Source organism: Zonotrichia albicollis, chromosome 4 (genome assembly GCF_047830755.1).
Source record: "Zonotrichia albicollis isolate bZonAlb1 chromosome 4, bZonAlb1.hap1, whole genome shotgun sequence".
NCBI lineage: Eukaryota > Metazoa > Chordata > Aves > Passeriformes > Passerellidae > Zonotrichia > Zonotrichia albicollis.
In genome coordinates, this window is record NC_133822.1 from 15,807,702 (window position 1) to 15,822,327 (window position 14,626).

Consider the following 14,626-nt stretch of genomic DNA (forward strand, 5'->3'; position numbering starts at 1 on the left):
GTGGTTTTGAGGGAAGCCACATGAGTGGAAGGTTTTGGCTGATATCCTCTCTACAGGATGCCCAGAGGAAAGGTCAAGGGAGGGATTTGAGGCAAAGGCTGTGGACAGCCTGCTCAATGAAGGAGTCAAGTGACAATCTCATTAATAACTTCATTTGAAAGCCTCTCACTTGCCCACACTTGTTTGGGCACCACACTTCCACAGAGTTTGCAGGGGAACTGGTCTGATGATTATGGACGTTACAAATAAATTATTCACAGAAAGGGTGATCAGTTTTGGCAACAGCTGCCCAGGGAGGTGGTGCAGTCACCATCCCTGGAGTTGTTTAAAGAAAGACTGGATATGGCACTCAGTGCTGTGGTTTGGTTGACACGGTGATGTTGGGTCATAGGTTGGACTTGATGATCTCAGAGGTCTTTTCCAACCTCATTGGTTCTGTAATTCTGTGATCTTGGCTGTAACATCTGCTCCTGTGTTTTCCACCACCCCGGGTGGTGGAACATCTTAGACATCTTCTCTGCCCTGTAATGGGAGGCCTCTTTTTTGTGCCCCATTGATCCACTGTGCTGGACAGGCAGATGCTCCTTACCAAGGGAGTCCCTAAAACATCTAGAGGAAAACATGTCTTTCTCTCCTAATTTTTGTTGTTCTTTTTTCTCCTTAGGTGATGAGGAGTTGGTCCAGGAAGTGCTGTTTGATGCAGTGGTCACTGCCCCCATGGAGGCCTACTGGACAACACTGGCCCTCAACATGTCCTTGTAAGTGTAGGAGTCATAAATATGGATAGAAAAGTGCTCTGGGTTTATGCAGTGCCTGAAGTAGTTACAAACTTCTGCACAGCATACAAGAAACTGTAGAAATAGCTCAAAAAGCTGATAGAAGTAGCTCAATAGTTTTAGAAATAGCTTGAAAAGTGTCTCTTAGGAGTAAACTCCAGTAAGCTGGGCCTCCTTGGGAGAGTCTTTAGTATGGTAAGGGTTTTTCTAGTGGAGAAAAGAGAGTTTGGTAATGTCTGTATTGGTGGTTGAAGCTCAGGAAGATAGCGGACAGACTTGTTTCAGTGAAAACTTTGTATTTTATTATTTCCAGTGAGGCACCTGTTGCTTGTGGTGTCTTGTAGCACGTCGCACAGATCTTCTTTCAGCAGACAATGTGCTGTTAGTGATATACATGGCCACTGGACTCCTGTTTCAGTTCCTTGTATCCCTACAAAAACAGAAGCTGAGCCAGTGACAATCCTGCTAGGACACACAGTTATCAGCACAGCTGTTAAATAGCTACACCAACGCACCCTCTTTAGTCACATTCTGCCACCTTGGCCATTCCCTGCATCCCTGATCCAGCCATTCTCCTTCTGCAGTTCCTCTCCTGCACTTCAGCCTTGTGAGTAGCCTGGAGCAGAGCTAGCAGGGGCAGAGGAGCTTATGGCCTACTTAAAAGAGAATGAAATAAGCAGACTTCAAAGGTTTAAATCTGAGCACAAGTCTTAAACCTGCCAGTTGTCCCCTGTTGCCATGAGCAGGGAGGAGCCACTGTCACTCCTGGTGTAAATGGGTTATATTGCAAATGAACTTGGGACCAGCTCTCCAGATGTGAGAAAGTTTGAAAGGCCCTCACCCTGGGTCATGGCTGTTCTTGTGAGAACTGTTTGCTCCTGCTTGTGTATTTCTGTCCCACAGGGATACTGAGGCAGGCATTGAGATGGCGTTTCTGGGCACTCGGGCTGGGCTCATGAGGAGTGCCCTGTATGTGGGCTCTGAGAAGATTTCCAACAAGTAAGTGCCTAAGCTGCATTACAGGGTTTCTGTCTGTGTCTCTGAAGAGCCAGCATGAAATCACCACCAGCCTTAGAAATGCTTTTGGGGAGACAGAATGGAAAGGAGCAACACCTTGATGGCATTAATGCTGATTCACAGAATCAGAGTAAGGGGGCCTTTGTCTTCCTCTGGTCCTTTTGAGTTTTTCTTAAAATACTGTACCAGAGTGCATTCATTTGAATGAAACCCTTCAACCATTCCCTGACTTCAGTCAGCTGACACAGAAAATGCCCACAGTCATTCCATATCCCCAGGATCATTTTGCAGTGCAAAGGCTCTGCACTCCAGTGCCCCAGCAACATTCCAGCTTGGCTGTGTTTGATCTTTCTGTCTCAGTTCCTCTCCCAGATTGATGCTGCTCTGCCTCTCACACTGCCCACATGGCAGCAGCATCCCAGTGCCTTGCAGTGAGGCGTTAAGCGATGTGACTGACATCTGTCACATCCCATTCACTGCCTTGTCCTCTCCCTCAAGGCAGGAGGATGTGTGCACTGAAGGGTTTTGACAGGGAAAGGGTAGTTTGCATTCTGTTGCATTTTGGAAATGTGTGCTGCTGTAGGAAAGGACAGGTCACAGAGGCACACCAGCAGATGGAACAGAAAAGGACCATGTGGGTAGTGGTCATTAGCTTCTCAGCAGCTGTTTCACTGTCCCCAAGTTCCCCAAACATGAGTCCTACCCTCCAGCTCTGCTGTGCCTGAAAGGTGACACTCTTCATGTGTTTGAAGCAGTCTGAACAACTCAGAGTAGTCAGTCTCTGGCAACAAGGGAGAAATGCTGTCTGCTGTAGGAGGTTAATGTGACAATTCCCACTGCTCATCAGGAACAGCGTTCAGTGCTTCAAACAGTCACAGTCACCACACTGCAGAGACAGACCCCCACATATCTCACAGGAGGAGCTTCTGGAATCCCCTGAAAGGAAGGAATCTTAAATGAGAAATTATGATGTCAAAATATACAGCAAAACAAGAGTCTGAAAACAAAGGGATTTGCCAGGCAAGCTGTATGAACCTCCAGGGAAACAAATGACCTGATTTTATGAGGTCTCGCTTGAGCACCCACTGCCTGTCTTGTCATGCTCCTAGGACACATCCTCTTGCCTTCACAAGCATCTCTTTGCTCAAGCACTTCAGTTCCTGCCTCTCTGGGAATCACAGAATCATAGACTTTGTTAAGGGATGGACCTTTAAGGTGACCTGTTCCCAACCCACTCTGTCATGGGGAGGGACACCTCCCATGGATTAAGTTGCTTAAGGCATTATCCAACCTGGCCTTGAACACTGCCAGGGCTGGGGCATCCACAACCTCCTTCAGCAACCTGTTCCAGCTTCTCACCAGCCTCACCTTAAAAGATTTCTTCCCAGTATCTTATCTAAATTTCCCCTTTTTCAGTCTGTACCCATTTCTCTTTGTCCTATCACTACGGTTTCGAACAGAGTCACTCTCCATCTTCCCAGTAGCCCCCCATCAGATACTGGAAGGTTGCTATGAGGTCTCTGCTCTGAGCATCTCCTGATGAGATGAGGATTTACCCACAGTTGCATAACGTTATGTTTGGGGTGGATGGTTTGTTTTGTAGAAGACTGCCTAATCCTCTTCCTTCACCTGCTCCCCATCCCCTGCGGTAACTAATGGCCACAAGCACCTGTGCTTCCCTCGCCCACCCGCTCCCCCGGCACTGCGGCGCTGCTCCCGGGGTGTCGTTCCTGGTATATCTTCCGTGCTGCCCGCTTCCCTCCGGCCCTGCCCGGCCCCACCGCCCGCCCGGGGCCGCCGCCGCGGGCCTGGCCCGGGCCAACAGCGGCACCTGGCGGCGGCCGCGGGAGGCGCGGCGGGCGCGGCCGCTCTCAGGAGCGAGGGGGAGCCCGGCCCTGCCCCGGGGGAACAGCGGGGGACAGCGGCGACACCGCCGGCCCTTGCCCGTAGAAAAACCCCGGATGGAGAGGTGCGGGCGATGCGCCCTGCCGCAGGTGTCCCACTGTGTTGCCCTGAGGAGGGCTCCGTGAGCAGCGTGTTCTCTCCCGGCAGGAAATTCCTGACACAGAAGGACAAGGAAAGCATCTTCACCATGGACCACTTCCCTCTGTGGTACCGCAGGGCGGCCGAGCATCCCCCCGGCAGCTTCATCTACAGCATTGTCTCAGAGGATGAATCAGGTAATCCCAATTTAAACACAGAGCAGACAGAGGGAAAGAGAATAAAACCTCTTTTCACACCTCACATCCCACATGGCCCCCATCCGGATACCTTTATCACTGCCTCCCGCCTAGTGGGAAGTGCTGGGACCTGCCCTCGTGGTGTTCCTTCACACCAGTGAGGGTCACAGAGCTCATGGCCAAGATGCTGAAAGATAGAGCTACAAGGTGTGGGGAAGGCAGTCAGGAATGAGCAATGCAGGGCTGCAGAGGAGGAGAAGGATGGAAATGGAAATGCAGGGCTTGGGTGGATGGAAAGGTGTAGAGAGGCGGGAGCTGGAGGAACACAAGGTACTTTTGGGGCTGGAATACACACAAAACATGAGAAGGGAACAGGAGAGGTATTGCAGAAGGAATGAGACACATGGATGTGGCCGGGTTTGGGAGGGAACAACATCAGCCCTGCTGGGTGACAATAACAAGTGGCACTGGTGAGGGACCAGCAAACAGTCAGGAAGTCCAAGTTCAGAGGGTGTCATTTTTTCCATCACCACTTTCCATGACAGGAAAGGATGGGTTTGTTATGGAAGATGGTGGAGGAAAAGGGTGGAGAGGAAGGCTTTTCCACAGCATTGGTGTCCCACACAGCAAAGTTCAAACACTAGAGGAAGGCAAGGAGTGGCTTTTCAATATCTCTCGCTTAAGGTGTTAGTTCCTGTATATTCCTGTAAATATGCAGGGCCAGCCAGGACCTTCTCAAAGGCTGGAAGAGAGCAAAACAGCCTAAAAACAAACAAGCAAAACAAAATATTCATGTGAGACTCCTCCACACAAGGCAAAGAACCCCTTTGTGCTCTTCCCTGGCCCCCAGCTCTCCGTCTCTGTCACAGAGCTCAGCACTGTAGCTGTTAAAGCTTTTTGTGGCACAGTGGTGGGAGTCTGGTGGGTGGGAAAGCAAGTAGCAAAGAGAAGAAACCAGCCTGGGAGGCAAGAGATGAACCAGGATGTATAGGGAAAGGAATGGAAAGAGAAAATACTCAAAACCTACAAAAGCCTCTTTCTCCCCAACACCCTTATATCTCACTTAAAAAGCAAGTGTGGAGAGAGGGGGAGAGATGGCAGGAGGGACCTTTCACTCCCCTGCAAGCCGTGGATCTGCTCTTTGGGATAGAGTGTGGGTTGGAAAACCAGGCAGTGACATCCAGTGGGCCTTCGTAGGGCAGCCATTACCCAGGCCACAGTGTCACTGTGCTGGCTAAACACTGGGCTTGTGGCTTGCTGTGGCTTTCTCAGAAATCACAGCTGGTTTTGGATAAAGACCAAAGACAAGTAGCTGGCAGTAGTTCTTTGTTTTACATGGCCATGGGTCAGAAGCTTTAATGAAGTCCAGAACCCCACTCACCTGGAAACCTGGTGCCTGCAGGCACCTTGTAAGAAGTAACACTTGGCCCTGAAGACCTCGTGCCCTAAATTGTAAAGGAGATTATTAGTCTTTAGGGATGAGCAGCTGGGCTCAGAGAGACTGCCTGGGAAGGGCCAAGAAATAATTCCCAGTGCTTCTGAGACAGTGGTTTACTACAAAGCAGAGTCCAGGCCCTTCCTTGACATCTGATGAAGCAGGGCTGTCCCACATTTTAGCCAAAATAGGCCACCCAGTTTCTTATTAAATTCTATCAGCTGCTGAAGTCCCCTTTTCATGTTTTCCACAAGTCCCCTGCTGTGGCAGGAGGTTTTCATGGCAGATGGGCTTCTAATCACCTAAGAAGGAAAAGCCCCAACAGCTCTCTGTTGGGGAGCAAACCAGCAGGAAGTGAGTGCAGGTCATCAGATTCATTTTTGCACAGCACCTCCTTCCAGTGTCCAGAAGTCTCAGGAATGAAAGGACAGCAGGGAAGCCTCTGCATGTCAAGTAGCACTGATCTTGCAACCCAGATTTTCATGTGTTAGGTGGGATTTTTTTCCTAGAGATTCTAAGTATATTTTGCTTCTTTATCCCATCCTTGAACAAGACATTTGAGGTTCACCATTGTCCTGGTTTGGTGAAAATTTGGGAGAAAACCTCCAAAGGGGTTTCCTCTTGAAAGAAAATTCAAGTGGCCCCTCCCACAGCTGGTTCCAGAAAAAATATTTCTTTGGAGAAAAGTGACAAAAACAGGCAAATTTTAATTTAACAGGCAAAGCAGCTCACTCAGTCTCTGTCAGTCCCTCCAGTGCTGGAAATGCCACGGCCCAGGCCCGGCCCGGTGCCCACAGCTGGAGCTGCCCTCGCTCTGCGGGGTTTGAACAGGTCCAAGAAAATGAAAAACCACAGTCCAGGGAACTTCTCTGTCTCAGCTAGCTAAAAACTAACTAGAAGCAAAGGAGAGCCTGTCCTGCTGTCTGTCCATGCTGCAATAACACAGTCCAGGAGCAGGAATGTGGAGGAGTGCATGCAGCCCCCAAACTCCACACTTCTTCTCTCCCCGCTTTGTCCTTGGAACCAGTCTCAAAGGTCCAAAACCTGTTATCCAGCATATACAGAGCAGACAGCTGGGGATCCAAGCATGATGTAGCCAGCCCAGGACAACCATAAAGGCAGGTCATGCTCAAGGTGTGTGAGCTGAGTGTTTATTTCACAAAGCTTTTACTGCTTTTGACACACTTGAGCAGGTTAATCTGGCTTTGATCAAAAAATAAATACAAAATAGTGTGAGCCTCCAGCTGAACTGTGGTAGGCAATGAATTACTCTGGACACACCTAAACTGATGAAGGCAGACATAGAAAGCAGTAACAAATGCTGGAGTTGTGGGGAAGGAAAGAATCCCTGACCCATCTGTCTAAGAGATTTGCACAGAGCATGCAAGGAGGGACCCAGGTGCAGACTGCATCGATCAGACTGGCCTTCAAACTGTCCCCTGGCAGTTCCCAAAGAGGTGCCCCAGCTGAAGCTAATCTAATCACTTAAAAAAATACATAGAAATGGAATCTGCCACATGGAAAATTGCAGGCTGGAACAACTGCCCTGACAAGGAGAGATGGAGTTCAGTTGCTTGAGCCTAGCCAGCCATGTGATTTTAAATGCCCCATGGGAGCTCAGAGATCTGCACAGGGCTGGCAGATGTGTCACAGGACCTACAGGAGGCTTAAAGCAGCAGCTCAAGGATAATTGGGAGACCCTAGGGCATAAGAGAGTTTAGGCAACAAAGTCCCAGAAGGTTTTGTTTCTGAAATGGAGTGTGCTCTGGAAGCTGCTGTGTCTGCAGTTTCTAGTGCTGGCCTGGCTTGGGTAAGACTTAGGCATAAGCCTGGCCTTTGGTGTGCAGGTGTTGTCAGAATTACCTGTCCTGCTCCTCCTCTGTCTACAGGGTTTAGATGGTGCATTGAGCAGAACAGCTCTCTGGCCTGAGAGAAACTCTACATGCCCAAAATCAAGGAGGCCAATCCTCTCCATTTTATCACAGAATCATGGAAGAGTTTGGGCTGAAAGGGACCTTAAAGGTCACTTAGTTCCACACCTCTTGCCATGGTCAGGGATGTCTTCCCTGAGACCAGGTTGCTCAAACCTCCCCCCATCCAGCCTTGGACACTTCCTTTATGTTGAGGATGTCACTTTTATCATGAGCCATAAAGAAGAGAAAAATAAATCTGCTCATAGCCCATTAGGCTGCTTTTGTGTCTTGAAAGATGCAGCCCTGGAAATTCTGGGATGCTTCAGAGTTGAGGAATACCTGCACACTGTCCTGGATGGGAAAATGTGGGGGCAAGCTGGTTTTGCTGCATTTTATTCCTCTCTGGGGGTGAGCTAACCAAGCCTGATGTATTTGTGTCTTGACAGAGGGGGGTGGCCTGCCAAAAGTGGTGACAGTGAGCACGGCTGTGTCTGTGTCTGTGGATGGCAAGATGGGAATTGCTGCAGGTAGGACATTTCTCTTTTTATCTTGAATGAAATGGCTGCATCTTGCACTGAGTGTGGGAGCTGAGAGCTGTTAGCTTGTCATTCAAGGGAAGTGACAGGAGCCACAATAGCTTGTGGTACTGAGAACTAGGCTCAACAGAGAATAATGGAGCAGGTACTGAATGGCTGACAGGCTTCTGGAAGGGAAATGGGCTGCTTGAATGGAAGCTTCCCATCTCCAGTGCTGGTGAATTTGTGGGTTGAGACTCCAATGGTGAACTGGATTGAGACTCCTTCTCTGGAGCAGGAGTAGGTTGGGAAGTCTGTGCAGGTTTAAAACTTTGCAAAAAACACTTTTGGTTTTGGAACAGCTTCATGTTTGTGCGTCCCCACTATTATCTCAAATGAAAAATAACTTCTGCTAGTGAAATGAGTATGTTGCTAGAACTCCAACTCAGAACTATAGCGTGCCAAACTTACTGCTGATCTGAGCTTTAAACTCCTTTTCGCAGACCTTCACTAGGCTGAATCTTCTTTTGGAAAATTCATGTAGCACGTTATTTCCAACGGAACCCCAAAGCTTTTTCATATTTAGCATTTTCTGTACTAACTGCTTCAGCCTTAGAAGCAAAACAGAGCAGGCATTTGCCAAAACAAACCAGTAACCCTGGCACCATATCCAATTTAACCACTCAGCATAGGAGTACTGGGGCAAGAGAAGGTGTAGCTCCATGGAAATTGTTTTAGACCTAGAAAGAGTGACTAAAGGAAGAGACTGATGGAACAGGTAAAGGAGTTACTATATGCTGTGATGCAAAGCTTGTTGGGAAGGAATAGTTATTGCTAATGGAGCTTTACATGGTGGAAGGAATGACTGACAGAATGGACACCAAACAACAACTTTGTTACAGGGTCACCCTGTAGAGAGAAGGAGATACAGCAGATACCTTCAGATCACAGTCTGAAGTCATTGCTTTTGCCTAGGCTGGGTAGGAGACAGGGAATGTTCTTCAATACTGCTAGTCAGTAAAACTATAGCAAATTAATTTCATGTGATGAAGCATTCCTTAGTTTACAGGATTTCAGTAGTTCTAGCTGACAGTGATACTCCTTAGTTATCACCTGGGCATTGAGAAAGTACTCATAAGGTGAAGGAAGTGTTATGAAACAGAACATTTCACTCTTATGCCCAGAGCCAGAAAATTTTTATGAAGTCTGCCCAGAGGCACCTGTGAACAGAGATGGTTTCAGCAAGGTTCACATTAATAGGTGCTTGGATGATAGAAGCTGCTCCCAAAACTGATACCAGCTGACACTGTTGTACCCAGCAGAAAATGAAAGAGCATTGAAACAGCACCAAGGGCCTCTGTACAGCGCTGAAACATTTTTCTAGGCATTATTTTGAGAGGAGAAAATAACATTTTTTTAAAAGAAGCTTGTTTTTCATGATCTTTTTCCTTCCCTTTCCTGACCTGTGGGTTAGAGCAGAGGCACACAAGCAGTTCATCTGTGCTGTGGTTCAAGCCCGGCTGGAAATGAAGCACCACACAGCCTCTCACCCCTCCACCCTGGTGGACTGGGGAGGAGAGTCAAAGTAAAGCTTTCAGTTTGAGATAAGAACAGTTTAATAATAGAAAATTAAGTAAAATACAATGATAATGGTAAATGATGATGATAAAAATAATAATAAAAAGGGAAAAACAAGCAATGCAAGATACATTTGCTCACCACCCACTGATCCATGCCAGACCTCTCTTCCCAAACCCAGACTGGTCTATCTCTAGCAGTTTCTATCATCCCTCTTCTGGGTAACTCCCCCCCATTTCTCTAGTGGGCATGATGTTCTGTGGTGTAGAATGTCCCTTTGGTCAGTTCAGATCACCTGTCCAAGCTATGGTCCCTTCCATTTTCCTTTGTTCAGTTCCTCACTGGCAGAGCATGAGACAAGGAAAAAAGCCCTTGACTTATGATAAACACTTAGCAAAAACCCAAAACATTCTCATTATGAATTCAAAACACAGCACTCTAAGAGCCACTGAGAAGAAATTAACTCTACCCTAGCTGAAACCAGGACAATCTGGCTCTCAGCATAAATTCAAGGAAGGAAACTTCTCAGTGGAAACACTGGAGCAAGAGCAAGTGGCAGGAGGATCTGGCCCTGACAGAGCATTTCTCTTCTGTCAGCAGCCCTTTCCACAAGCCCTGTGGAGATTTCCACCCACTCAGTTATGCTGAATGTGTCTGTGTGGACATGCTGGGAAAGGGCAGGATCCTTTGCAGAGGGTGGAGGAAACAGCAAAGGATAGAGAAACAAAACCATATTTTAAAACAATAACAATAAGGTGAAAAATCTGTCATTTTTGGAAATGATGCACAACCAGTTTTCTCACTGGCAATCACTGAAGCTGAGACAGAGAAATGAATTTTCAATTGCTTCTGTTCCTTAAAGGTACCACAGTCCCTGTCCCCAGCAGGTGTATTAGGTGGCCTGACCAAAAGCATCTTCTGCTACCCACACATGGTGGGTGTTCTTCACTCTGGTTTCTTATGCTTGATGAAAACAGCCCATCTCTGATCCATGGGATTTGGGCTAAATGACAGCATCAGGGCAAACCCTGTCACACAAAGGGTCCAGAGTTCCTCATGTCCCCAGCTGTAGCCTGCTCTGACTTCAGCAGGAGTGCAAGGGTTTGCTGAGGTAGCTTCCATGTGCTGGCTTGGGTGCCAGGTAATGTTTGTGAGGGGGTTCAGTGAGGAAAAAAGTGCTATATTAGCATTTGCTTTTCTAGTAGTGACTAAGGTTCATCATCTGAATCTTTCATGCTAGTAGTCATTTTTTAAAAAGGGCAATAACTAGTGGTCACACTACAAATTGAAATATTATTTTTCTTTTGAGGGTGTCAGCTTAGAGAGTAAGCAATCTCACTTCCTTTCCCCTCACAGTAATATAATTATCCTGAATTGCTAGATTCTGGTTCTAGGGGACTGTGAGGGGCTGCAGCACAGCAGAAATGATGCTGGACAGAGCTGCATCACCATCCTGGGTCCAGGAGATGGGTGAAGGAAGGGAGGGAGTGTGGAGGCACACAAGAGGCAATCAAAGCAGAATGGGATGCAGATTGTTGTTATTGTTATTCTGATGACATCAGCCCTTACTGGGATTGATACCATGGTAATTTAGTTATACTAGCAGAAGTTTGGTACCCAGCACTGGTTCCCAGAAAACCAAATATCCAGGTAGATTTGTAATTTCTGAATAAATGCAGCTACAGTTCTGTAAAAGGGGAACAACACAGACTTTTTAAGTGACCCTGTAAAAGAACAAGTGGTATGAACTGGCCTGTCATTCTGCCACTGATCATTACTGTGACTTGTTTGACTTGATGGTGCTTGAGGGGATTTGTAAGCACTTTGAAATGTTCACTATGCATGCAGGGAAAAATTAAGCTGCAGGATTTACAGCCATGCTCATGGGGAGGGAGCACCCCCAGTGCCCCCATGGGGACAATGCCAGTTACAGCATTGGGCCCCTTTTTCTGGCAGATGAATGGCAGTCCATGGCCAGGGCAGAGTAAGGCAAACTGGTAAAATCAAATGTCCAGGAAGATGACACAAGCCTGGCTGCTGTCAGGGACTGAGGGAGCAGTCAGATGGAATTAGAGAGTTGCAGTCTGGAGGGCTGAGAGAAGGGATGGAGGGGGAAGCACAAGGGCTTCCTTCCTCCCATTTCAGTCTGTCTTAGCTCAGTGGGAAATCCCAGAATGGGTTTGAGGGGGAGTCCAAGCTGCTCCTCTTGCCATTACAGGTGCTACTCCACACTCGAGGTGGAGAGGTGGGAAAGGAGGTGTCCTTTGCCCTGCCCTATCCTCACCCCTTTTCATCCATCCTCTCCTTCCCCCATGGGCTTGGGAGGGGTGCACAGGGGGTTCAGGTTTCTTGGAGGAGCAAAGGCAGGGTGCACGTGTGTGAGCTGAGTTGGTGTGGTTTCTTTGGTGGGAAGCCACACAGGTAACCCTGGCTTGACTATACCTGTTTCTTGGAATGAATAATATCTACCTGCTGTATTGTGCTTTGGCACTTCAAAGCACTATGCAAACATTAAGTAATGCCTGGATGATTAATTATCATTAATTAGAAGGCAGCTGTTCTCCTGGGATGTCAGTCCAGTACCTTTCACGCACACTGACTGCGTTGGAAATGAGAAATAAGGAATGGGGATGGCATTCTCCCCAAGCCATGTGCTGCCCCAGATAGCACTGTCATCTGCTCCCTCCCCTGAGTCAGGAGCCTGGGGCTTTCTGGTCCTCAGGCTGCAAGGCAGAAATCACATGGAGTTCCTGACAGAAGCTTTTTGTGATTTAAAGCCTGAGTGAAACTGCTGGAATCTGTGCAGGAGTTCAGCTGTCACTCTGGGCTGTGGATGACGTCTCTCTCATTGCCTGCCCTTCTGGCTGTTCAGCTCCTGGGGCTGTCAGCTGCCTGCCAGTCCCAGCAGGGACAGGTAGGGTCAGCCCATGGCTGTCATGTGGCAGGGATGGCAAACAGGCAATGGGGCATGCACATGGTGCCCAAGAAGAAGAATCCAAATGGGCACTTGGGAGATGCAGGTTTATTTTACACAGCACTTCTCTGTTGATATTGGAAATAGCTGCTCTTATCAGCAGTTATTGGACTACAGTGAAATCATTATCCCATGACACCAGCAATTCATGCAGATGTATTTGGGGAGAGCTCTAGGTAAGCTCAAACCAGGGGCAGAGAGGAGAAATGTTGTCTCTGTTTTAAAGACAGAATTTTGGGACACTAAGTTATCAAGACGAGTATTTTCAGAAAAGCTCTGTACTTGCAGCAGGAGCAGATTTTAAAAAAATATTTTGATTTTTTTTTTTTTAAAGAAGTTGAAACCTATCAGTCTGGAAAGTAGGTAATGGGGAGTAATTTTGCCATTTTGCCTCTGCTTAAAATCCAGCCTCTGTCAGTCTGATGGAAGCTCTTAATTTGAAGAGCAATTCCTGGCCAGCTTGATGTCTCTCCATCTCCTCCTTGGTCTCCAATTTTGGCTACCTGCTGTCTGCTATCAGCAAGCAGGAACAGGAGGTGCAGGTGGCTTTTTCAGCAGGACTGTTGCTGTGGCATCTTTTCAAGCTAATCTGCACACAATTCCATATTCCTGCAGTTTTGTTGTTTGGATGGATAAAACATTTCAACCTTCTCTCTGGAAAGTGACAGTAGCATCAGTAGAAGCTGTTAAATTCACGGAAATAAGCCTTAATAGCATAAGCACCTTTTCCATGGAAATAGCTGCATATAAACTGGAGAATTAAAATTATTTCACTAGGCTGGTTCAGAAAGCAGCATTAAGATACCCATATGAAATATGAGGGTAGCTGATCTCTTGAATGTGTACTGCAGTATTCAGAAGGAATTCTGTCCCTCTTTCCATGCTGAAGGTTGTGCCAAAGTTATCTCAGTGCAGAGACTTCTGAGAGTCCCTGAGGCATCACCAGGTGCCTTTATGGAAATCATGGTCCCCCTGGCATGCCTTTATGATGGATAAAAAGAAGGAAGGCAACTCATTTTTAGCCCATCACCTGCTGTGTCTGGTCTCTGCCTGTCGCCAGCCCCTTCTGGCAGCCCCCAAAGCCCGAGCAGTTTCTCATGCATCCATTTGATCCGACAAAATCAGAGCCATCTGAACAGGCCATGCCCTGGAAGTGAGTCATGGAAAGGGTTAGGTACACTCCTATGGCACAAATACTGCTGGTTTTAGTGCTGTGCCTGCTCCACCTCTCAGCACATCTGTCTGGAGGCTGTTATCAGTGGGGACACACTTGGCTGGCCTCAGGGTTGAGACACTAATCCAATGTCAGTGTCCCCATGACATGGTAGGGTTCCAAAACCAGCATCTCTTGCACTCTTCATCCCTCCATCTGCCTGCCTGCCACCCATTGCATTCTGCTTACCCACTGAGCCTTGGGGGACACCTGTAAGCACCCAGGCTGCTTTCTGGGGTGTTTCTGGGGCACAAACAAGCTGTTCCATGAGGTGGTTGTGTCATTTTGTGCTGGTTTTGGTCTTACAAACTTTGTCTTTCATCAAGCTTTGGCATCAGTGCTGGGGCCACATGGTTCCCTTTTCAGAGCTGATTATCCTCCAGCCAGCTCAGTGAACAGGAGAGAGAGCAACATCTGCCTGCAGAACTCCAGCTAGATGTCTCCATGCATAGACAGTAACTGGGGACAAGAGCGACAAATAAGTCTATTTTGACCTCAAAAGGATGCTGAAAATAGTAATGTGAGGCATCTTCCATAGAATTCTGCTCACCCTGGCTAGACCTTAGCAATTTCCTTTTCTTCCATGGTGTTTGTGCTGTCTGCATGGGCTGTAAGATCTTCAGCATGGGGAGCATGCCTCCCCCCTGTGTGTGCAGACATTGTCTGTTGGCTTGGGAGGAGTCCTTGTCTGGGGAAAAACTGAAGACAATAGCCAATTCTGTAGAGTAAATATTTATTTGTAGTCTCTGCTGAGTGCCTGAGTTTTTACACTGCACCACTTACCAGGGAAAAAGCTCTAAGGGAGTGAGCCCATGCAGGCAGTGCTTCACCCAGCACAGGCCCTTTGGGTAGGTTCCTGTGCCCAGGGCCTGCCCTCACCAGCCTTTCAGGGAATTTTCTCAGTGGGACCCCAACAAAAAATGGTGAGGAGTGAGTTTTCCCATTTGGGGTCTGGTGAGGCATCTGTCCCAGGATATCCTCAGCCCCAGTTCCAAGCTGGAGCTCCAGCCCAGGACCTTTTCTTG

The 14,626-nt window shown here is 47.8% G+C and overlaps 1 protein-coding gene across 1 annotated transcript in view; it reads left to right on the forward strand.

The window, feature by feature from the left end:
- Positions 1–14,626, forward strand: part of CACNA2D4 (calcium voltage-gated channel auxiliary subunit alpha2delta 4) — a 119,972-nt gene that overhangs the window by 48,003 nt on the left and 57,343 nt on the right. Inside the window, exons 23-26 of the mRNA XM_074538901.1 lie at positions 665–758; positions 1,680–1,775; positions 3,846–3,973; positions 7,768–7,848. Of these exons, the coding sequence (XP_074395002.1) occupies positions 665–758; positions 1,680–1,775; positions 3,846–3,973; positions 7,768–7,848 (399 nt within the window). The remainder of the gene's footprint in view (positions 1–664; positions 759–1,679; positions 1,776–3,845; positions 3,974–7,767; positions 7,849–14,626) is intronic.